At 39.2% G+C, this 25161-nt stretch overlaps 1 protein-coding gene across 1 annotated transcript; it reads right to left on the bottom strand.

The window, feature by feature from the left end:
• Positions 1–403: 403 nt before the first annotated feature.
• nadka (NAD kinase a) lies at positions 404–24592 on the bottom strand. Its single transcript, XM_054789463.1, has 12 exons — positions 24456–24592; positions 22322–22483; positions 19872–19955; positions 12922–13051; positions 12744–12852; positions 8475–8560; positions 8290–8392; positions 8100–8218; positions 4784–4883; positions 3009–3166; positions 1631–1713; positions 404–1413 (listed from the first exon to the last, which is right to left on the bottom strand). The coding sequence occupies exons 2-12, from the start codon at positions 22471–22473 to the stop codon at positions 1266–1268; spliced, it is 1272 nt and encodes a 423-aa protein (XP_054645438.1). The 5' UTR covers positions 22474–22483; positions 24456–24592; the 3' UTR covers positions 404–1265.
• Between the last annotated feature and the right edge of the window lie 569 nt (positions 24593–25161).

The raw sequence follows: 25161 nt of genomic DNA, 5'->3' as shown, positions 1-25161 counted from the left end.
TAGGCGTACCCTGCCTCTCGCCAGCTGGGAAAGGCTCCAGCATACCCCCGTGATCCTAGTAGAAAATGAAAGAATTTAACATTTTTCACAGCACTGCACTTAAACATCTTTACGTTGAAGGTAAACTAAGTACGGTAGAAAATATACAGTAAAAAACATTTGCTCTTTTAGGTGATTTGGTCAACAACAATATTCTGTGCCTTATTTATGTGTTTTGAAAGGAAACATTTTGATTCAAATAAAAACAAGGTTGAAGTGTTGAAATGAGATGCAATTATTGTGTGTATTGTACAACAGTACTTTAAATAACTTGTATTTGTAGAAAGTATTTGCCTACAATGATGATGTAAAAAGTCTTTCTGAGCTGCTCATTGACAGAATAACAAAAGACACCTTGTTGATGTGGTTAAAGTACCAAACGATTTATTTTCCCCAATGAAGCAGTGTAAACAGGTTAATATTAAAAGAGCTCTTTACAAAATCCATCTTATTAAAGTGTCACATATATACAGTACATACTAGGACTTTTAAGAGCTTGGTTGGTCCTCTTATTTTGTTTCTCTTTCATTTCAAAATGCATCGGAATGTTGCCAGGGCGACAAGATATGTCACGTTAGGCCACACACGTGCACACACGTCTATTGCTATGGCTTGAGAGGAATTGTCTATAATAAAAAAAAACAAAAACAGATTGTATTCATCATAAAAATACAGCTGAGTGACAATCTTTGTATGTGAATGATTACAGTGAAAGTACAAAAATAAGCATGATGTAAATGTTGACATGTTATTTCCATACATTCATGATACCAGTGTTAAAATAATTTAAGGCACAATTTGCAAAGTTGGTTCACTTTTTCCAAACAAAACACAGAATGTAGCAAGATTTTATGACATGAATATAAAGTTGACCAGGTAGTTTGTACTCTGATGGTAAAAAGTGCTACAACACTCATTCAAAGTAGTGTTATGATATTATGTATGTGTATTATGTGTGAGCAAAAGAATATCCTAAAAAACTGTGCCAAGTTGACTCTGCACATAAGCGTCGAGCCTGCAACCAAAGGGTGCCAAACTCCATTTTAAAAAATCTGCTGTTTTTAGTCACTTCAGGATGTGAGCGTAAAAAAGGTGCTGGTTTCATTGTAGGAAATGACTAAGAACTGTCTTCAATGCATTTTGAGAGCTAACAAACAGAACAGCACATCGCAAAGTGAAAGTGTCCAACCCTCCCCCCCCGCCCAAAAAATAAACAAGACTCGGACTCAGAAGTCGTCGTCCTCGGAGTTGAAGATGTTCTGCTTCTTTCTGACGTTCCAGTGCAAACACTGAGCCAGGCTCTCGAACCAGTCGTTAACCGGGTTGCGGAAGCAGATGCAAGGAACGGGGAAGCAGGAAGTGGTGATGGTAATACTGGAAAGAGAAGAGAGTCATGTCATTTCCTGGTTGAAGCAACACTGGGCATTTATTTCATGATGTCTTGTTTGCATAACCTTTCAATGAGTTACATAGACGACGAAGAGGCACCATTAGGATTATGTAAGGCAGTTGCTGGGCCAGTTCAACTTCTCAACCATTTTTACTATCCACTTTGCTCTAAGGGGGTGGCGATCTCAATATATGGACCGACCTGTCTCCATGAAAGACCTCCTGGCGGCGTCTCCCATCGAACGACACCCAGGCTGTGTTTCTGGCATCGCGTGACAGCATGATCTGAGGAATAAAAAATACATATTTTACAGTCAATACAAAGAAGTGTCTCCTGACAGATCTCCCTTTCCTTTCTCTTTCCTCTGTGTGGTCCAAGTTCCTCAGGAAACAGTACACCAAAAGTGCCACTTTAAAAAATAAATACATTTGCCTAGCAACAAGTGGCTGTGCAAAGTTACTTCACCAGGAAAATGATGGTATGTGCGCAAAAAAACCAACAAAAAAAGCCCCATGCTGGTTCACTTCAGCCTTGTCTAGCTAACTAAAATTGTTTTACAGTGAATCCATATTTGTTGCTACCTCGATGGTAACAGTTGATTTAAGACATGTCCTAATAAAGGTTCATATTTTCTTACATTTATAGATTTCCTTTGATTTTTTTTGGGGTGAAATTTAACCTTACTGCACTTCACTGCATTTAAGACATAGAAATAAATCTCATAATTAATGTTTAAATGTAGTAGTTTCATGTACATTTTTTTAATTTAAATTTGTTTTGCACTAATTTTTTTTTTTAATCTTGAACATCACTGCACTTAAATTTTTAATAGATCTTTTTTTGTCATAAAAGGCTCAAATAACAGTTTCTAAGTCCATCCATCCATCCATTCATTTTCTATGCCGCCAATCCTCATTAGGGTCGTGGGGGTATGCTGGAGCCTATCCCAGCTAGCTTCGGGCAAGAGGCGAGGTACACCCTGGCGAGGTACACCCCAGCCAATCGCAGGGCAATTTCTAAGTGTATAATTTAAATAATTCGTATTTGTTACGTCTTCAAAACAACGTCTGGTGTTGGTGCCAATACACTTAGTATTTGGACAGTAAATTTTTGTCTTTGCAGGCAGAGGCGCAGTTCAAGCGTGAAAAAAGCTCTAGTCCGTAGACAAAAGACACGGTAGATTTGGATGTAATTTGCATGAAGCAAAATACAGTCAAATGTTCTTCTTGCAACATAGCATTACCAAACTTTGGGGGGCCAACATACACGCCTAAATAAGGGAGCGAGACCGGTTGAAAAACATGGCTGCCGTCTCTGGCTGGGAAGAGCTAATTGCCCAAATCGGGACTCTTTGACTAATTGATTATTGATCATACAATGGCTATATTATGCCATTTTTGTGAGCGCTCTTAAATTAAAAATGTAAGTTTACACTTCAATCACAACTTGGATATTTTTTCCAACTGTGCTGGTGTCCAACACCATCAGAAACACTGTCCAAATACTTCTGACCCGTACTGTAAAGCCACTCTCTCCGCACACTCTGTGTGTGTGTGTGTGCGTGCGCGTGTGTGTGTACCTTCAGCTCCACTCCAGCAGGCACCACGATGGGTCTGAAGGAGAGTGAGTGTGGGCAGATGGGGGTGATCATGATAGCTGGTACGTTCGGATGTATCATGGAGGCTCCTGCAGCCACTGCATATGCTGTGCTGCCTGTAGGTGTGGACACTATCACCCCTGTGGACACAACACACACACACCACACATACAGTGAACCCTTGGCTTGGGTCATTAGTTCGTTCCAGAAGGTCTGACTAACAGTTTTTATAGTTTTGCAGCTGCAGTTTGACAAGTGGAAAACAATTTGAAATGCATATAAATGATGAATGGAGGGGGTCAATTAGCATTTACCTTCATTGAAGACGGGATGTTTGACGGGACTGTCCACAAAGACACGATGTGGCAACAAGATCAACCACCACCACCTTCCTGTTTTAAGACGAGTTGTTTCTTGAATTCAATAGTGTTAACACAAGAGTGGTGTCCACGTCAGCCTCGTTGCCACATCGTGCCAACAACATGCCTCCAATGAAGGTTAAAGTAACATTAAATGTTCATTTAGTGCCTCATTCGTCTTTTAAATGCCTTTTGAATTGTTTCATGCATGTAAAACAATACTTATAAAACTATAAAAAAAATGTATTTTGTGTTAACATTTTTCAGAGTCGATAAACGGCTGACTTAGCTTCCGGTTTCGGTTGCCATTTCGTTAGCTAGCTAATAGGATGCTAACAAGGAAGGACGTTTTCTGATATAAAAAAAAATATTAAGAATACCGATGGACGCATGCAGTGTAATAATAACACAAAAAAACGCGTGCCATATTGGACGCTACCCGGAGAATGCACGCAACCGATGCTAAATTGTGGCGTGCATTTTTTTTACGTTAACCAAAAACGTGCTAACCGGAGTGTACGCTAATCAAGGTTCCACTATACTTTTAAAAATGACATCACATTGTAATCCAACAACAGTCACCAAAGGTTCATTCAGTACAGTGTCATTTATTTGGGGTGGGCTGCGACAAAATAGATTTGATGCTACCTGTTCGGTGGCGGTTACATCGTATATATGCTCTGAATTCCCACGCAGTACGCATTAAAAGTGAAAAAAGGAAGTGTTCCTTGAGTCGTGCATTTATGCAGTCATCAAGCAGAGCAAAAAGGCAGACTATAACTATATAAGAAAAAGCTGAAATGTTGATACTAGTAACACAAACATTTGTCTTTAAACGCAGGAGTACACAAGCCCTCTCATGGCTGTCTGTGTGGAAAAAACATACATTAGTTGCTCCGGTGTAGAAGTCGCAGGACCAGCCAAACCATGAAAAAAAGTGAGACTTATAGTCCGAAAAAATATATTTTACAGTGTTTTTATTACATTTACATGCGTCATGGCCAATTATGCAAGTTAGACACATTACATCATGCAGACCCCCCCTCCCACACACACACACACACACACACACACACACACACAAAACCCACCACCACAAATAGATAGCAGTCTTGCAGGAAAGACTGCAGTGCGTTTTGCTGTGAATGACAAATAGTTTAAAAGAGACAAAATGGTGCTTTTCTCCTGCTGGCCCAAGTGTGTCAATCTAGTGTGTTGCAGTTCTGACATGTTTTGCAATACTGGTGTCTCAAGACAAGCCAGTCTTCAGTGGACACACCTTTTTCATGCGATTTCCCCCCAACATGTCCCTGCTAAGCCTTACCTAACGTCAATAACTGCAAGTCGACCTGTATGAACTAAAAGGAGTATGGAGACACATGGAATGTTCCCACTCACCGTCTCCCTGCACTGTGGTGATGAGGTGTCCGTCGAGGAAGAGGTCGACATTGGACAGGTAAGAGGACGGCCCTCTGTCCACCACCACTTCGTTCAGCACCTGAAACACACAAGAACCTATCATTAAGTCCTACATCAACACCTCACATTAATGACCTTATTATTAATGTGCAACTTCCTGTTTACAGTTGTTGATAGAATCACTATATACTGTCTATAGATAAAAGACCACTCATGCTGCTTTTCCACTACATACTACCGCCTCAGCTCAGCTCGACATGGTTTCCCACTTCAAAATAGTACAAGGGCAATCTGTAAAAACCAAGCTGCATTGAACGCATCAGTAAGAAAGAACTAAAACTAACCAACAACAACTTCACAGGAAGACAACAAATGTTGTCCAGGAGGAAGCTGATGGATATTATGGAAACTGGGGGATATTATGCTGCAGCAGCAGGCACAGCCACAGGATAATCTACTGTTAGCATGTGTTTATTTTTGTCATTTCTCACTGGTTATCCCTAAACAGGAGTTTATATTTGGTAAACTCATCTTAGTACATTCAAAACCCCTGGTGATCAGGTACTAAAAATTAGAGATCGACCGACATGGTTTTTTCAGGGCTGATGCCAATTTTTAGTAGTCAAGAAGGCCAATAGCCCAAATTTGGAGCCGATATTCATTTGCAGTAAAAGTGAAAATATTGGCAACAAAATTTTGAATACACTCTTAACTATTAAATGACTTTAACTCAAATGATTTTGCTTATTCCATGCAGTACAATTAATTAGAGTACTACTTGTATGTATAATAGTGTGTAGTAGTGTATGTATAGTGGTGGTATGACCAGACAGGGTTTCCAACATGTAATTGATCGTGGCCGCCCGCCACTACAAAATAAAAGCCACCACACCTTAAAAATGATTTTTTTTAAAAACTTGAAAACAATGTTAAGTAATATATTGTATGAATGGATATACTGTATACGCTATATAGATACATTTACAGCTTATTATTTACACACAAATTGACCACAGTTATTCTGAAAACAATTAAAAATATCATGAAAATGTTTCACTGCACTTAATTTTGATAAACATGCACGGGAATCGCCTGTCTGCCGTGTTGCTCATGTGTGACCAGAAAAAAGTATGCGTCATGTTGACGTTCACTTTATTCCTTATTAACGTGCAAACAGTCCGTAAAATGTGTAGTCAATTGACGACATCTTGTCACATTTCAATCTCGTTCGACTTTCCGGCGTCTTTTACCCATTTGCACTTCCTCCCTGGCGGTAGCTAGCTAGATCACGGGCAAGCTAGAAGTGGCTATCACTTTTATGCTAACTTACTTTTTGAAGCGTCACTTCACAATCTTCACAATGTTATCGTTATAATACTTAAGGCTTGTCGTCAAAACACTATCTGTGTGACTGAGTTGTTCAACAAACACATAGTGTGTCCATCTTTAGACAGTGATGCTATCACACGCCAACAGGTACTGTAGCTCATATGCTAGCGGTAGCTCACCAGCTGATGTTGAGTAGTTCAAAAATATTTGCTTCACCTCTTAGAAGTTTTATAAGTGTTACTGTGTAAGGTACAAGTAGTATAAGTAGTAGCTTTAATAGTGCTGCAGGTTGGATACACCTGTGCTATCATAACCCTGCACCCTTTATACTGTTTATACATGACAGATTTCTATAACAAATATATTTAAATTATTTCATTTTGTTAATTGTGTTATTTTGAAGTAAAAAATATATTACTGAACAATTCATTTCCCATGTTTTAGTAAATAAAATTAACGTTTGTGTCATATAGTACAAAATGTTGTACTTTTGTACTAATGGTCACATAGTACTATTGGACTAAATAGGTCAGGTAACAAAATGAGGCTCATTATTCAAACTCTCACTTTAAGCGCTCTCAGCAACTTTGCCATTAAATTAACAGTTTTGCAATGTTCTCGGTTCATGTTGTGCTGGTTCTTGAAAAAGGCTAAATAAATAAGTTAATAAATTAAAAAATAAATAAATAAGTCAACATTATTGTTATTGTTATTTGTCATAACAAAAATAAAACAATAAATTGCAGACACAGCAGCGGCACGACACAGCGGCGGCAGTCCCATGCAGCCCACCACCACAGCTTCAGAAAATCAAAGGAAAAACCCTGCCAGACATGTACTTGTTTGAAGTGTTAGAGGTGATGCAGTTATGTAAGGTGTGCAAACATGCTGTGGGAAATATACTCAGTAAAAGCGTCAATTAAAACATATTACTATGTTATTTTATTTAAACATATTTCCCATGATCCTTCAGGTACCGACGTAGGACGTTATTCATGTCCTAAAGGGACGAGGCAATGAGATCATTATGTTTAATTGAATTACTTTGCAATTAAAAGAAACAAAGAACTTGACAGACGACATCCTGTCTTTTCTGTTTTTCTGCAGTGAAGTGTAGAATTACTGCACCAGCGTACATGCTGGGAGCTTGTTAGCTTCAGCGCTACGTACTAGCACAACTGGCTCTGATGTAGCAAGTCTCCACTTTTTGCTTTTCCCATTCGTTGCTAATGAGTTAAACTGAAATTTTGTCACTCTTGTTTTTGTTTGCATCACTAGGGCAAAAAAAAGGACGCTATGCCACTCTTGTTTCAAGAAGTACGTACCTTCGAGTCCTACAACAGCAGAAATGCCGGCTGCAGTGTTTGGGTGCGCCGCTCTAATTTACCTATGTAGGTTTGTAAAACGTTATGTGGCATTAGTTATTAGTTAGTCTTATAAACCGTCGGATTTAAAAATAGGCCGATATATGTTAAAATGCCAAACAGCACTACTAGAAATAGTACCTCATAGTACTTGGTTGTCGCTGGTTTTGCCGATGGAAAAGCATCAGCAATTAGAGCTGAGGCGGTGGAAATTGGGCATTACATTTTTTTGCAAGGAGTTTTTCATTAGGCAGCACAGTGGTGGCTTTGGAGGTCATTCAACACACTCACAACTGTCAAATCTGATCACATCAAGCTGTAATCTGTTGTGCGTATGTGTGATCATTACATATTATTCACTTGGATGGATGAAATTGCACGTCCTTTTAGTGGTTAAGATGCTGTATCGTAGCAGCTGTGTATCATTTCCATGTAAAGGAACATTCCTCAGCTCAAAGGTCACAGCTGACTCATGGTGATGTCATCCACGGTGAACCTGCATGCAGTAGCTATCTGATTCACAAATTACAACATGGCCTTTTATTGTTCTGTGTCTATATTTGGACTACCGAACATCACCTGTGTGCACATGAGGTGTTTACCTGATAGTATGCAGCTTTGTGGCTACTGTCCACGTCCCCGTTGTTCAGAAAGACACCCTTCTCCCGCTCTCGGTGCACTCGTACTTTCAAGCGACTGCGCAGCACTATGGCAGCATTACCTACACATTAAATAAGCAATTTAAGTCTGTCCTTAACTACTGTATACAATGCTGTAGGAACATAACAATACCTTCAATTATTTGGGTGACCTGAGACTGATAGGTGTCAAATTTAAATGGTGTCAGGAAGCCCAGCGAGCCCAAATGGAAGGCCATCACTGGGGGAACGCTCTCCTGCACGGCATTGTAGCGTTGCCTCACACAACAGTACTAGTAGATGGATGACGCTGCACAATGTGTAGTCATACGTTTATACCTGGAAGAGTGAGGAAGCGTACAGCAAAGTTCCATCTCCACCAAGACAGATGATGAAGTCCACACGATTGGAGATGTCATCCAGATCTGTTGGCAGGCACACCAATTACAATCTTAAACAAGAGTTTACTATGTGATGAAATGGGTATGGTGTAGTCACTATTAGTTCACTGATTGTGAACTGTGTCCATTATGAAAGGTTCAATTATGGAACAAGTCTTTACTTGGATTTTAATACATGGTAGAAACTAGCATTACGACTAACGTGCTGCCTAAACGGGCTCCATGGGCACTGAAAGTTAAATGTTTGTGCATCTACACTTAGACCACGTTCACACTGCAGGGTATGATGCCCAATTCGGATGTTTATTTTTAAATCTGATTTTCCATGTGATTGTTCACATTGCCAAAAATCCTTGACATGGTGGTATGCTATCCCAGCTGACTTTCGGCAAGAGGTGGGGCCAGCCAATCGCAGGGCACATATAGACAAACCATTCACATGCACATTCATACCTGTAGACAATTTAGACAATTAAATTAACGCACGGGTGAACATGCCCAAGTGGAGATTCAAACCCAGACCTTCCCGACTGTGTGGCCAACGTGCTAACCACTCGGCCACCGTATCGATCCGCGCATTACTTGCGTGCTCTCCTTAACGTGTTTGTGGAAATTTCAAGGATTTTGTGCAACAGGAGTCAACATTTTGTCAACTAAATGATTCTGTGTTCCGTGATTAAGAAGAAAGAGGGCAAGAATTTTGGCTATGGCAGTTTGTAGACAGCTTGCTGCCACGTCCGTTCCGAGGAGCGGGTGCGTGGATGTCTGAGTTAGGAGTGGTGACAAACGGCGAGAGCTGCTTCAATAACTTTTAAAAATAATTTTCAAAGAGGAAGAAGAACTTTTGCGCCCGCACGGTGGTCTAGTGGTTAGCATGTTGGCCACACGGTCACAGTCAGGAGATTGGGAAGACCTGGGTTCGAATCTCCGTTGGGCATTTCTGTGTGGAGTTTGCATGTTCTCTCCGGGCGTGCGTTTTCTCCCACATTCCCCCCCAAAAAAACGTTAGGTTAATTGGTGACTAATTGTCCATAGGTATGAATGTGAGTGTGAAAGGTTGTTTCAGGTTGTCTATATGTGCCCTGCGATTGGCTGGCGACCAGTCCAGGGTGTCCAGGCGACCCTGCCTGTCGCCCGAAGTCAACTGGGATAGGCTCCAGCATACCCCCGCAACCCTAATGAGGATAAGCGGCATAAAAAATGGATAGATGGAAGAAGAACTTTTGCATACATCGGTGAGTACCTTTATCCATGTCTTGCACAATAAACCACAGCTTTCAATGACTGCCTACATCCGTGAGTACCTTTAAAGATTCGGTAAGAATGGCAATACACGCCTGTCGGATATATGCACCCTGACCGTTCATACCGCAGTCGCATCGCATGGATATCTGATTTATATCCACATACGAATGAGTGGCATTTGAAAAAAATCAGTGTAGTGCTGTTCACACTGACATGAAAAAATCAGATACAGGTCACATATTGTATGAGCAAAAAAAAATGCAATTGACCTGCAGTCTGAACATAGTCTTATTCAGATGGATTCATTCATGTCTTACCACTGAGAATGTTGACATATTTCTCAACAAGCGTAACTACTTTTTCAACATTTTGTAGGAGGGGACTCATGCATTAGACTGAACGGGTTTAGCGCTGACCCTCTGGTTCACTACCGACAGACACGTGAAAAGAATAGGACACTCTTCTACTCCTGAATCAGTGCACAGAGTGAACATCACACAGCTCAATGCTTTTGACAAAACACCCACTTTAACTTAACTACACACCTTTAGGGGACTGACAAGCATATGGCAGTAAAATGTAAGCAAGATTGGTTGAAAAACATGCCCCACCATCAAGCAAAAAACTAATTGCACTAATGTCATTGACCATTTGTCTAATGGTTATTTTGATATGTGTATTACAGTACGTGTAGAAGATGCCTGTATTGATACATCCATTCATTTTCTATGCCACTTATCTTTACTAGGGTCACTGGGGTATGCTGGAGCCTATCCCAGCTGACTTTGGGTGAGAGGCGGGGTACATCCTGTACTAGTCGCCAGTGCATCGCAGAGCACAATCAATCATTCATGCACACATTCATATCAGTGGATAATTTAGAGTCACCCAAGTCACAGGGAGAACATGTAAACTCCACAGAGCAATGCCCCGATCTTCCAGATCTCCTGACTGTGTGGCCAACATGCTAACCACTAGGCCACCGTGCGTATTGAATTGATACAGTGTATTTATAATTAATAATTTGTATTTCATATGGAACTTGATTTATTTCTATTAACATTAACCTCTCACAGTATTTTAGTACACTAGGTCCCCAACTTACGAACATCCGACTTGCGAACATTCGCGGATACGAACACAAGCCGACTGGTCTATATTTTATTTTATTTTGCCTTCTAGTCGCTCCATCAGTATTTATACTGCTAATGCTTGACCAGTAGAGGGCACTGCTAATAGGACCAACAGACGCTGGGCAGAGAAAGCTAAATGGAAAGCTAAATTGTAGTTGTATGATACAACCTGGACAGAGCGTGTGATTAAAGTTTATGAAGAGTTAATAGGCCTGCTTAATTCTACACCACCCACAGAACACTACCTCTTTTAGAAGAGTCTAACCACGACGTGTGCTCGACCACTCCTCTTCAAAGGTAAATAACATTTATCATTACGTATTATTATATCACTTTTATTATTATTGTTTTTTTCATTAATTATTCTCGTTGAATATTACTACTGCATCCAAACTCATACTTACATACATACGCATATACTGTATATGTATACACGTACATGTAGTACCTATATCATTGGTAATATTACCTTTTCCCCGACTGAAGAACAATTCGACTTGAGAACGGTCGTCTGGAACCAATTGTGTTCGTAAGTTGGGGACCTAGTATACTTTATTCTGGTGTCTTTTCCAGCTAAAAAATACCCATTCACCAAATTCAATTTTCACTTTAACTCAAAATGTTGTCAGGCTATGAATAATTTTGGAAGGCACTCCAGCGGGTAATCAAGACCTCACAGAACATTGTTGGGGCAGCCCTCCCCTCACTGCAAGACATTTATAAATCTAGAGTCCTACGCAGAACACACAACCTCATCAAGGACAGCACACATCCACAACACTCATTATTCACACTCCTACCGTCAGGCAGACGCTACAGGAGTTTGAAGTCCAGGACCACAAGGCTGGCAAACAGCTTTTACCCACAGGCCATCAGGCTCCTCAACGAAGCACTCGCACACGCCGCACGCAACACACGCACACACTCATAGCACTTTATTTATTTATTTATTTGTATTATTTACTTGTATTAATGTCTCGTCTGTTGTTGTTGCTTAATTTATTGGTATATATGTTTATGTGTTTATGTTTCTTATGTTCTGATTCTTTCATTTGTTTTCTTTCTTTTCTTGGGAGAATGAACAGAATAAGATTTTCATTGCATGGTATAACTGCTGTTGTACTATGCACATGACAATAAAACTCTTGAATCTTGAATCTTGAAAACTCTTGAATCTTATTAGCCATCCTGCTAATGAACTAATTGTAGAGGCAAAAGGGAGCAATCCACAACTTTATGTACTTTACGGTACTTACAGCTCTTGGTTCACTCTACCGTTTTACAGGACTGACTGGATTTTTTGGGAGGTGTGGTCTTGCATACTTTATGTTGTTGACAGCACAAGCACATCAAACCTCCCATATTCTTTACTGTGCTCGACAGGCAGCAAAGAATATTGAATATTGTATGCATAAATAAAGACATTTTTTCTTGATACAGGTGATCCTTGGGTTACTAATGAGTTCCGTTCCTCGACTGTGATTTGAGTTGAGTTTTAATGTAAGTCAAAACTTATACACTTATCACTAACATTGTACAATGAACACACAAAGGACATATGAAATACAGTAATAAAAAGATTAAATACAAGAATTAAATGAAAAAGTAATTAAAAAAATGTTATCCCAGTGGTTGTCCTACCTTCTTAAAATATTATCCCAGACTAGTCTGGAAGGATATTCTTCCGCCGCTTGTGCTGTAACTAGTTCTTGAACAAATCCTGTGTTTTAATTGAATTACCAGGTTTGTAACCATGAAACGTCGTAACACAGAACGCCATAAATCAAGGACTGCCTGTACAGCTTATCATAATAGCAAGGTGTTCATACCTTCTCTGAAAGTGCAGAATTTCTTCGTAATGGTCCCAAAGTTTTCATCACCAGAAATAGTTGTGTCCTCCAGAACTTTCTTTTCCACATAAACAATCATCTTTTTGACCTAAGAGAGACATAGGAAATTACACTGCCTATCTATCAAAACTAATTCAGCGTCCACTTTCCGTCACACCTCCGTGAGGAATATACAGAGCTCCTTGAAAGGCTGAAGCAGGCTGGCATCTCGGATCTTCTTGATGACGAGGACACTCTTGGGGGGTGTGTTCCATGTCAGTCTCTGGGTGGCAGGGTCCTGAATGTGCCTGTGGACAGGAAAACAACAACTTTCACGTCAGAGGGAGTGAAACACACACCTTCTGAGCCTCTTAAGTAGCTGTGTGTGTGTGTGTGTGTGTGTGTGTGTGCTATCCAATTATAATGGATAGGGCTTAAGGCCTGCTGCCCGTGGACACCCTTGTGCTGTCTGCTGGGGTTCAGCAAAGTCTGACAGCGACTGGCGGTTATTCGGGCAAAACAAGGTATAGAAAAGAAATCGGTAGAAAACTGAATTTCAAGAGGACAGTGCGGGTTCTGGGATAAAATGTGGCAAGCAAAGATTTGTGAGGATGCACTCAGAAGCACAAAAAATGGAAATGTTTAATTGTCTAATGTAAATGGGGGTGGGGGGTTGAAACTGATTCCCTAGAAGTGTTTTGTCAGTTTAATGACAAATGTCATGTTTTGTCATTTTTTTTGTCATTAGCCACTTGCATTATGTGTTTTATTTCAACAGCATATGATTGTAAACTTACACAGACAAACCTCAAGCCCAAACACATTCTCCATTTTAATTTATTTATTTATTGATTTTTTTACCTCAAGGCTATCTGAGCCACTGCATATTAGCTTCAGCAACCCACTGTGACATTTGGACTGGTCACATGTGGAGCCTGGTGGGTTTATACTATCAGTTATGTCTCGTTAAGAGTTTTTTTTTTCCTTTCATAAGAAGACGAGACTTTGCTCAGACTGTACTCTCACCTTGGGGATCAATCAAGTACAGTAAAAAAAGAAAGGAAGATTATGAGATCCGTGGGAAAGTAGTGACAGTACAGTACAAACATTAACAGTAAGGATGGTTTATGGCCAGGGCCATTTTTTTATTAAATCAGAAATTGAGTCACTGTACCGCACTGCACATGAGGTAAAATCACAGATTAAATCATTTGCAGTGGAACTTTTTTTTCTTTTCATTCTGTAAACAAATAAGAACGGATTCTGCCCAACATCCACAAGAGTTCTATGCAAGCAGATTTGAATGCAGAAGTTCCACTCCAACAACAACAAAACTCGAGTGGGGGAACTCATTCAGGGAACTTCATTTGAAAATACAGTACTAGTCACACTGAGATTACCCTAATGTTAAATAAATGTTATTTTACACAGCAGCTGTTGTTCAAGTCTGGTGCTTCGGTGGTGGTCTCACCGAACAATTACTGACATGTCATGACCAGTATATAATATTACATTCACAAATTGGTGGTCTTAATGGTTTATGCTGTACCAGCCACCACCAAATGGCAGACCTCGGTCCAGATACGGACCCAGTGATGGCCCTTGACTGACCCGTGGCCAATTAAAGTGAATGGGAAATATAATAACATATAATTATGCTCGCTGACCGATCGCAGCGGCAGTTTGCAGGCGTAATTACTTCAGTTATTACGGTTACGTGACAGCAAACACGGTCACTCAAAATGAGCCAATGAAATCTGTTGTTTACTTGCCAAGAAGTGAATGAGAGAACCATAACTTCTTCAAAAGTAAGAAAAGTCAATAGAGAAAAGCCAACATTTAAAAGTGAAAGGACGGACCAATATATGTTCATTCTTCCAGAATCCAGTGTCAAACCGCTGTGTCTCATATGCTCTGAGACTGTAGCGCTGGTTAAAAGGACTTATTGACGCGACACTCCCTGACAAAACACAAATCATCAAGTATTCACCACAGTCTGATGTGAAAGTGTGGGAAAAAACATTGCTTAGAGCCCAGTATGAAAAATCTACAAGCGTCATAGAACATTCATTTACAGCACAGCAACGTGCACCTGAGTGTTCACTATTCTGTATGGATATTAGAGCAAGACACAAAAATCCTTCACTGACGGGAGAGTTGTGAAGGAGTGTTTCTGCTGCAGAGACCTTACTCAAAGGGAAACAAAACAAGGAATTTTGTTACAAAATCAGCCAAATCCCAATGTCAGCTACAACAATAAAAACAACATTTTAAGAGGATGTACTGATGCAGCTCTTCTTTTAAAGAGACTCTTATTAAGTTGTTATTATTTAATATTATTTTTTAAGAGAAGAGTTTTATTTACCTTAAAAAATAAGCATCTTGTGTTCATTTCATTGTTTGTACAGTCAAACCTTTTATTATTTATGTGAAATTTGGTCCCGTTTTCTTTAAGAAAAGATAATTGTGTTGTATTGAAACAATAGGGTGATGTGCATGGTTTCATTACATTTGATAGTCATATGAGCTAGTCTGTTTGATGCAATTTAAGGCAAAATGAGGTTCGGACATTTGCTGTGAAAAAAATTGCATAAATGGACCTTACTCAATTTTAATTGAAGACCCATGGCTTATACTGTATTTGTATTTTCGTACATTTAGCCATTTTTGTGTTTGAAAATGCAAATTTGGCCAAACTATTTGTACAATGTGCTTAAGTATGCATTTTTTAAAATAATAATAGGCCGTAGTCAACCAAGAAACAGTGATCACTTATTAATTAATTCTGAAAAAACGCGACAGAGTGAGCTAGCGATGTTCGAACTGCGATGTTGCGAGGGACGACTGCATGTACTAAAATCTGAGATGCATTACTCAAGTTAAACAATCTGCCAACAGAAGAACATTTGTCAAAAGACAAGTAAAACAGTGTTTGATCCAGTCAATAGATTGTCTTCTACTGTTGGCAGACTATAGTACATTTCAATAAGAAAATTGGTTTGACATAGAACGTGCATAGAAAGTTGACTCATGCTGCATGCAGGAGGTTGTAAATGTCAACTGTGGGGGAAAATTCATTGTCAGCAAAATTTACCAATTTGTCACATTAGTTTAGAGTCAGAAAATAGTAAGGAAAGTGAATTATGAAAATATCTTAGTACTAATTTACTAATCGGACAGGAAACTCCTCTACTAATTGCAGTCAAGTAGTACACTCAATCTATGCAATCTAACTCAACCTATACACCAAACAAGCAATTCCACAGAAAGGACAGTATTTTTAACAATCAATTAAACAACTTATCCATTAATTAAATTTAACCCAGCAACAGAAAACCTCCACTACACTAAAACAGTGTAAAACCGCAAAGCAGAATGATATCAAACATAATTAGCATTTCAAACATAGACAACCTCTGATCCATTCATAAACACACGGACCACCTCCTTTTTCATTCAGCAGGTTGGCTCAGTCCACACAAGAAACATAAAAAATATAATTCTGTCCACATAAAAGAACATTCACTAGCTGTCATGCACATTTTGGCCAATCAGAGGCCTGACAAGACCATGCATCTTAACATGTCTGTTCATCAATATAGTGAGATATTGTACGTACAATGGCGTGTACATTATCTTTAAAACCAATGCACACTTACACAGAGCCCAGGAAGCAACATGAATGTTTTTTGTAATTGCTCCTGCTTCTGTTGTTAAATAAGGCCTAAAAGCATGACATAATGTTGGATATTTCTTATGACACAAACCAAAAAAGTCTGTTTTAACCGTGCACACACTAATGGACTTTTGGAAAATCTCCATTTTCAAAAAGTCACTTTTAAGGACAACAACCTACATTTACGTGAGAACGTTAATATTTCATCCAGTAAACATGTCCCATCAGCTTTGAAAAAGTGACAAACATGAAGACAGTTACTTGAAATGAAAAGTCCTCTCACCATTTCCACATTTTATTCTCGTTGTTGTTGCTGCCTGTCACATCCTGCAATACCACCTTCATGGCTGTACACATGTGACGAGAATGGATGCTGCCGATGTTGCTTCAGCTGGAGAACCATCCAAGAATCATCCTAGCCCCAAAGGCATTCTTGAATACGAGACACACGAGTTGACGAACCAGTTCCGGTGGTCGAGTAGATACCTGGGCTAAGCCTATGTCCGCTGTGGTGGGGCCTCAGCTAACAACCTTACTATCTATACGCACGGCTTCTATATTTGTCCCAGTGAAGACTTAAGACTAAAGCCTGCCAGTGCATTCTGCTACTGAATCAAACCTCTCGCTGGTTTTAAGCTTCCTCTGGGCCCTGCCCACTCTGCTGTGCTTTTAAGCACGCCCATTTCAGAGAAGGCCTTTCTTTTATTTATCTATTTTTTTCAGGTGTGTTTCACAGTTGGCGACGCTGCTTTGCTTTGCCCAGAAGCAATTTAACTACTTCATAACAGGCTGCATTCAAACAGGAAATACAAGAGGGAAGAAAGGAGTTCAAATGTGTGTGAGTGAGTTTCAAAACAAATGGCCAAGAAGTGAGGGGTTCTACTTCATGTTAAAAATTAAATCATGTCAAAACCTTTATAGAACTCATGTTTGTCAAGAAAAAGGCTAAGCAAGGGGAAGTGAATTCTGTTAAAAGGGTAAATGATGAGTATTTTTGGATTGTGACAGCCTTACATAAAGTGGAACTACCTGCAGTTTTAAAAAAAATTGCACAAATGCCAAAGGATTTTGGTATAAAATGCAGTTGGGAAAGGGCAGCTCTCTACTCTGAAAACAAACACAATGTGTGGCATGGTGTTGTAGTCAAAGCCAGCCAGGTGAAACCATGTGAAGACAATGAGTCTCGGGTATTGTTGTTGTTGCTGAAACACGGTGAATTGGTCTGCCTGTATTCTTTGGTGCTGTAGCAGCCTTTTTTAAAAAGAAGGCTTTGCAGAGCAAAAAGAGGCGTTACTAAATATTTGTATGGGCACAAACTTGTATCTACATGATCTGCTGATGGGCTCCTTGTATGAGAGTAAAGATAGTTTAAAATCTTCCATATTGTGATGGTAAATAGTTTCTGGGAATGAGTATAATCAACATCCAAGTCAAGTGTGTGTGTTTGCATTCACAATGAGCACCAACGCAGAGGTTGCTCAAGGCAAGGAGTCATCTGTTTGTGTTTGCCAGAGAAGTCCATAAAGGGTGCGTGAGACCTTTTCATGAAGTAAGACAGAAGATACCAATTTAACTGTCAGACTGGCATCTGATTTATGTAACAAACAGTTGAAATGACAGCCACTGACACTGCCGCTGTGGATCTTGGCCCGCTCTCGCTAATGAAGCGTAATTAGTAAATATAAGATTGAAATAGAGTCAGACCATTATCGTCATTGACTTCAGGGTGTGTGTATGGCATCACAGTTTCACAACCACACCCCTTCCATAGAGTCAATGTGGGCTTCAAAAGAACAAAGCCTTATGGGCCCCACTGGCACAAAGTGTGGAAAAAGACGAAACAAGTAGCCCTGCAGCCTTGAATTAAACATCATGATAGTGCAGTCCCAGGTGGATAAAACTAACCTTGCCGTGTGCAAGTTCAAAGCAAAAACTGATTTTGACCCTGCTGGCTGACATTTTCATAATGAAACATGAGATACATGAAGTACACCTGCACAGTCTAATCATGCGATCCAATCCAACAGCTGTAGCAAAAATCTGCCCTTATAAGGCATAATGAAGCTCAGTTGTCATTGACACTGTGAGAGAGGGATTAACGTGACAATATGTTTATAATATCCGTTGTAGTTGCAGTGGTGTAGAACTGGACTGCATCATGCTGCAATCTGTTTCTATTTTTTTGCGTATCTTTTTTAGCTACAAGAAACAGATGTTCAATGTATAATATGCTAATGACAACACAGGGCTCTAAATTAGGGTTTCTCAACCTGGGAGCCACATTTTCCCAGTAGCAAAGTCAAACCAAAGAAATGTAAATATTATTTTTAAACAGCCTATGTCATCTTCTACTTCCATGTGCAATGAGCATTTCAGACAACATTATTAAGAAAACGAGGAGAAACATGATAACTGCATGCATAAAAAGAATTTGAAATAAAGTGACACTTAAAAAATGTAATCCAAATTACATTAAATAGAACCACAAAATTATAGCACTTACATCTATGTAGATTTAAGTGCTAAGCAATGTTGCCTCTACAGTAAGCTGCACATGTGCATAATGGCGTACAGCAAATCCATGCATTGCACAAAACACAAATAAACACATAATATATTCTGTACCATTTTGCAACGCAACTCAGTGAGTGACAGGTGGCACCAAGCGGTAACATATAACACAATGACGAATATTGTCCATCCAATGATAAGATCCTGTTGGTACGTATTTACTGTAGGCCAGTTGAGAGTTCATTTTAATTTTTTGTATTTAGACAAAACATATGCAACATATATGGCATCAATTTCAAGTTAATAGCGTTGCATTTTTTGTTGTCTTTTCCAGACGTGACAAAATAAAAGTGTGCATGACTTGTTCGAAATGTCGCAAAGATAAAAAAAATGCCGAACAGGATTTTATAACGGCGTTGATTTTTCATTAGGCTTAAGATCGCTATCTATTATGACGCCAAGGCTGGTGGCTGTGGGACGTACATAGGTCTTGAGGGGGCCCAAGTCCAAAAGGGTACCGGTGTGATTGAGCAGGATAACTTCATTCTTCCCCTCATTGAGCTCTAAGAAATTTGGAGCCAACTAGACCTTGACATCGCTAGTTGGTAAATACTTCTGGTTAGAAGAGGTGATTCCAGTGTCTGCAGTTATTTGTAATAAACGTTGGCACAAACACATAAAACTGCTAAAAAGAAATTAATAATTTGTTGGTCAAACTAATTGCAATTTGACATGATCTTCAACCGTCCTCATCTTCACATATATTACAGACATGTATGACCATAATATTACAACTTTATTCTCCTGGTATTGCTTTACATGCATGATTTCCTACAGATTGTGATCCCCAGTATTGAACAGTAGAAACCCTGTGCTGTGCCTACTGTTGCTGTGTGGCAAACCTCTAATTAAAAGCAACAGTAACATCCTGCTGTACTTACATTACAGCGTGTGGATTCTGTAGCATGCATGCCTTTGGGCCAAATGTAGTCACAGGGCTTGGTCCATGTAATGACTGGGTCCTCCTGAAGGAAAACAAAAGGGTGTTATTGGCTTTTTTTGAGTCCCCAATAATCATAAAAGCAGTTTCAATGGAGGTGAAAGAACAGGGGCCTAACTTATAAAACTGTGCATTGAAATCTGACTAAAAGTCTCCATACGCCAGAAACCCAAAGTGTGTGTACGGACAAAAATATTCAGACCTAAAAAAAAGTGGCCTATGCACACATTCATGCAATTTGTGCTTCACCTGCTGTCCAAATGTACGTACACAAATTTGACGTGTTCTATATTTATTTGTTTATTTATTCTTATTCTATTGTCTTATTTTTCTTGTCTCATGTCTTTGCCTTGGTTGTTTTATTTTCTTTTGTGATTAAGTTCATTATGACATTTTGCGGAGCTGCTGTAAATGTGAATTTCTCTGGGAGATCAGTAAAGTATCTATCTATCTAATTTCAGTGTTAGGATGGCATGTTGAGGGCAAGGGAAAACAGGCCCTTAATGTTTCACTTCCCCCTCAGAGGAAAACCCCATCAAGCTTGCTAAAGCATACCCACGGAGCTTTTGCAACCTTGACAGGAAACAAACATTTGAGCCTTTTCAACCTAAGTGCTTCTTTGAAGGCTCTGATGACTACACAGGCATTTATGCAATGTGCGGGATGATGCAACATAGATCATGTCACAAGGCAAATATGGAAGTGTTTTTGTAACTATCACAATGCAGTCGCTCAGGCAGATGATTTTATGTTCTGTCCAAATAGGGCATTTAACACTGGGACACACCCAGATGCAACACTATAGTTAATTACCTTTTCTGAATTCCGAACAACTTTACTGTAAACAGAGACAACAAAAAGTCATTCAGTCTTCATAAAAGGCTGACTTAATAGCTTCACTAACCTGTCTAACGAGGGGGAAACACCTAACCCAAATAAAGCACCACACATGAGAGAGAGAATGCATTAAAACATTGGTTCTCAAATAGTGGGGCAGCCCTTAAAACTTCACTTGGAAATTGTTTGAAGTTACTGCAGATGCTATCAGCAACTCATACAGCAGTTTGTACAATAGAATTTCAATTGGAGGGGGGTTAAAAAAATTCTGTCCCCTAGGTGGGCATGACAGAAAATTATTCAAAATCATTAACATTTGTGGCACCACCAAAAATGGAAAATGCAGGGAACCCACAAGGAAAGCGCTAACTAAAATCTACACTCTTCCTATCATCCTTTAAAACGCTCCATGATGAAAAAAGATAGTGTCAAGACCTGTTGATGTTTTTGCCTTAACATTTTTGACAATGTCAGTGATTTCCAACTAAAAAGGAAATCACTGACATTGTCAAAAATGTTAAGGCAAAAACATCAACTGATTGTAATGGAATCAAAATGGAAACAATTAAAAGGGTTCATAATAGACGAAAAATGAGCTGGAAATCTCATATCAAAAATATACAACAAAAGGTGGTGAGAAATACTGAACTTCAATATTGAACAAAGCAAAATATGTTCTTGATCAAAAATCACTCCACACTCTTTACTGTTCCTTGGTATTACCATATCTAACTTATTGTGTGGAGATATGGGGTAATAATTATAAAAGCAATCTTCACTCACTCACTGGACAAACAGACAGTTGATGTTTGCTGAATACAAGGCAGAAGAGTCTTGATCATTACACTGATCGTTCTTTCATAGCACATAACTGTGGTGCATTTAAGGACCACGTGAACAAAGTGTGACATCCAAATGCTTCATTCATGAAACAAAGACATAAACATGTAAAAATTGTGGGTTGTCATGCTTGTTTTTTTTTAATTTTTTCTCACAGAGACGCTGACATGAAAGCATGTATCCCTCTTCTCAAGGAGCAGCAGGTGCTGATGGGGGCCCTTCCCCCACCTGAAAGCACTCACAGGCAGCTTGGTCTAGTTTGTGACATAAAAAAAAAAAAGACAAAAAGAAACAACAAAAGAAATCTCATTTGTAGTTCTAAACATATTTTCATTGTTGTACTTACATTTTGTCTCCTACAACATTATTCCTCTTTCTTATAGCGTCCATTACAATTACAAGCAAATGTGGCATGACCAATTATGCAAATTGTGTGATGATGTCATTACGTCACCTCCCCAACCCTCCACCGCCACAAATAGATTGCAGTCCTGTGGGAAGTTTCCTATGGTTGATCAAGGACATTTTGTTAAATGTGGATGCCCATTACAAATACATCTTCGCCCATGAAATGCCTTTGCCTTAATAGACTGTTATTCTTTGCAATTGAGCAAACAAACATCCTTCGCTACGACAGAGTATAAGGGCAGCTTGACATTACTGCATGTAAAAAAAATATATGCATTAGACGTAAAACCCTAGGTAGTTAACTACCTGTATTCAGACGAGGTGCTGGCCGAGGAAGTGCTCAGGCTGCGGACCTTCCTGTTGCGTCGAGCCAAGCGGGTGCCAGCAATGTTCCCTCCATCGCGGGCAGACCAGCAGTAAGGGGTAGTATTCACTCGCACCTCTTCTGCACCGTCCATCTCAAGTTATCTGCCAGGGCACATCCATTATTCATGAGACTCGCACCTACTTGTCAACAGCTATCTGTCTTGATTACACATGCGGCTGTTTTTGCACGGAAGATCATTTACAAACCAAAACTGTGGATAAAAAAAAAAAAGATGCAACACAGCATTCAAATGATCTATCTGGTGATACAATGTCTATTTTTCATCAAATGGCACAGCTGACTTAATATACACTCCTGAAGAACATCTTAAAAGTAAAATTGCACTTTTTTGGAATTTTGCCCAACACCCACAATCCTTATGTGAGTCATGAACACATCTTTCTCTTTTCTGTGCATTCTAAAGATATAAAAAGAGCTAAAAAAAAAATAAAAGACACTGCTAAGAATGTACGTAACGGAAAACACTTATTCTGCCTCTAAAACATTCTCCAAAAAACTTCAAAAAGCGTCAACCTTCCATAATGTGACGTGCATATTAGCCAAGCTCCAGCGACATTGTTATTATTATTATTAACATTGTTATGCAGATCGAACTAAGTCGCTGGCGTATTGACACCTTGCCACACGACACAGGCTAGCTACTAGCCGGCTAGCAACTAGCTTCACCACTCGCCCACAGCGCATCAGACAACTACCAAAAAGGCAGCCTACATATTGGAGCTGCCGCCACTGCTGCTGTGTTTTGATTGAGTTTGGAAAAGTTAACACTAGGTGAAGGTGTTCGTTTCTGTGTTGCGATGTGAAATCAATGTGCTCATGAAGGATCTTCAAAGGAGCTTCAAAGGACCAAATTACGGCAATATTGTAAGTATTACAAGTTATCATCAATGTACCTGTTACTACACGGTTACAGTATGTATACAAAACCATCAAACCGTTAAATACAATTTTCAAGAAATTGCTCTATTGACTGCCTCCTACTCCTATTTCTTCTTTTTCCTTTTTGACTCTACTACTTACAATCTCGTTACAATTACCAGTTCAAATAGAGCTGCAACAAGTAATCGATTAATCGGTGGTTAATCGATTTTGGTAATCGATTAATCGTTTTTTGATTTCAATATGTAAATCTTCTCTGATATCAGCCTCTCAAATGTGAACATTTTTTAATTTCCTTAATCAACCATGAAACCAGACCAATTATCTTTGTGTTTGTGCCAAAACACGACATTTACACATATCAGCTTTAACATTGGAAAACAATGATGGGCATTTTTACCTCTTTTTGTGTTGCGGAGCCAACCACTAACTGTAGGTGTTTGCTTCATATTAATTTGGTCCATCTGTGGCCTAACCGATTACTCCTTAAATTGAAACAAGCTTCAGATTAATCAATTAATTATTTTTTGTGTACATTTATTATTTTTGACAAACATTTAGATTTGTTTTATTATTTAACCTTATTTTAACAGAATATTCAAGCGGCAACCTGGCATTTGTGAACCTATTTGCTCTGTTTGTTCAAATTGTCTATTTCTGAATAAAGGAAATTAAAGTTTTTTTTCATATTCGGATTCATCGATTATTAAAAGAATTGTTAATTGCAGCCCTGACTGCAAACACGAGTCATTTTGCTACTGTCATAAGATTGTGTACAGGAGTTTCGCATTTACTAGGAAAGATATACGGACAGTGCACTAAAAATACAGATAAATGCTTATATGCTCATTTGATGATGCTAGTTATGTGCTAGCTAAATTAATAATGAAACGACTTACTGCTTACTGTTCTACTTAATAATTATGTAACTAGCTAATTCTGGCTTTGTAGATAGCCATCTTCGCTAATTATAGGCTTACCCGACATGACGATAGCGTTTAACACTACAGTATAATACGTAAATTAAAATACCTCCCGACTTGACCGACGGGCAACAAGTTGAATGGTGACGGATACAGCTGCTATCTACGCTGAGCTAGCAAGGCTAACGTAAAGCTAGTTTGCATGGTAACAGTATGACAGCACAAAACGTAAAAGCATTCATTCTGTTACCTTTCTCCACCCGCTATGTTACAATGGGCAACACGAAGTGAGATCGTAACAGAGTGGTAGACTTATTCAATGGGCTATCAGCAGTTCACCATCTTACTTCAACAACCATCACTTCCGAGTTGGGCCTGACAAATCAGAGTCCGTTTGTTCATGACGTCATGGTGGACTACCTACCTTTTTTGATTTTGATTTATATATTGGATTTTTTTATAATTATTGGGTTAGCGTTAAGTGAGACAAACATGAACACAATCTGTGTAAAAATGCTTGTGAATTCTGACAAATATACTTTAAACTTAATAGTGTACGTAATCACATTTGCGAATGTAATGGCATATACGTCTCTTGTATTGGATCTCATTGAGCTGTGTAAGAGGGTTAGAATATTGTGGCTGGTCCATGTAATGTATATTAATATTTATGCTTAGTGCCCTCAAGTGACTGCAGATTTTCAGTCCGTCCAACAGATGGCGACAAAAGATCTGAGTCTGCAGGTTCAACAGTTGCCAGTGGCAGGGATGTAAGGTGAAGTATTTGACACCGAGCAGCAAAAAACGCATCATCATTCCAATTCTATTTCAAGACTCAGTGTTTATGTGCAACACCTCTGATCATTCTGATGTCCCATAAAATGAGTGGACACAAGCCAGCCAGGTTTTCAGTGGATAAGAAATTGTTTATTTAACTTGGAACATAAACACAAGGA

Source organism: Dunckerocampus dactyliophorus, chromosome 1 (genome assembly GCF_027744805.1).
Source record: "Dunckerocampus dactyliophorus isolate RoL2022-P2 chromosome 1, RoL_Ddac_1.1, whole genome shotgun sequence".
Classification (NCBI taxonomy): domain Eukaryota; kingdom Metazoa; phylum Chordata; class Actinopteri; order Syngnathiformes; family Syngnathidae; genus Dunckerocampus; species Dunckerocampus dactyliophorus.
This window is presented reverse-complemented; position numbering and strand designations above follow the sequence as displayed.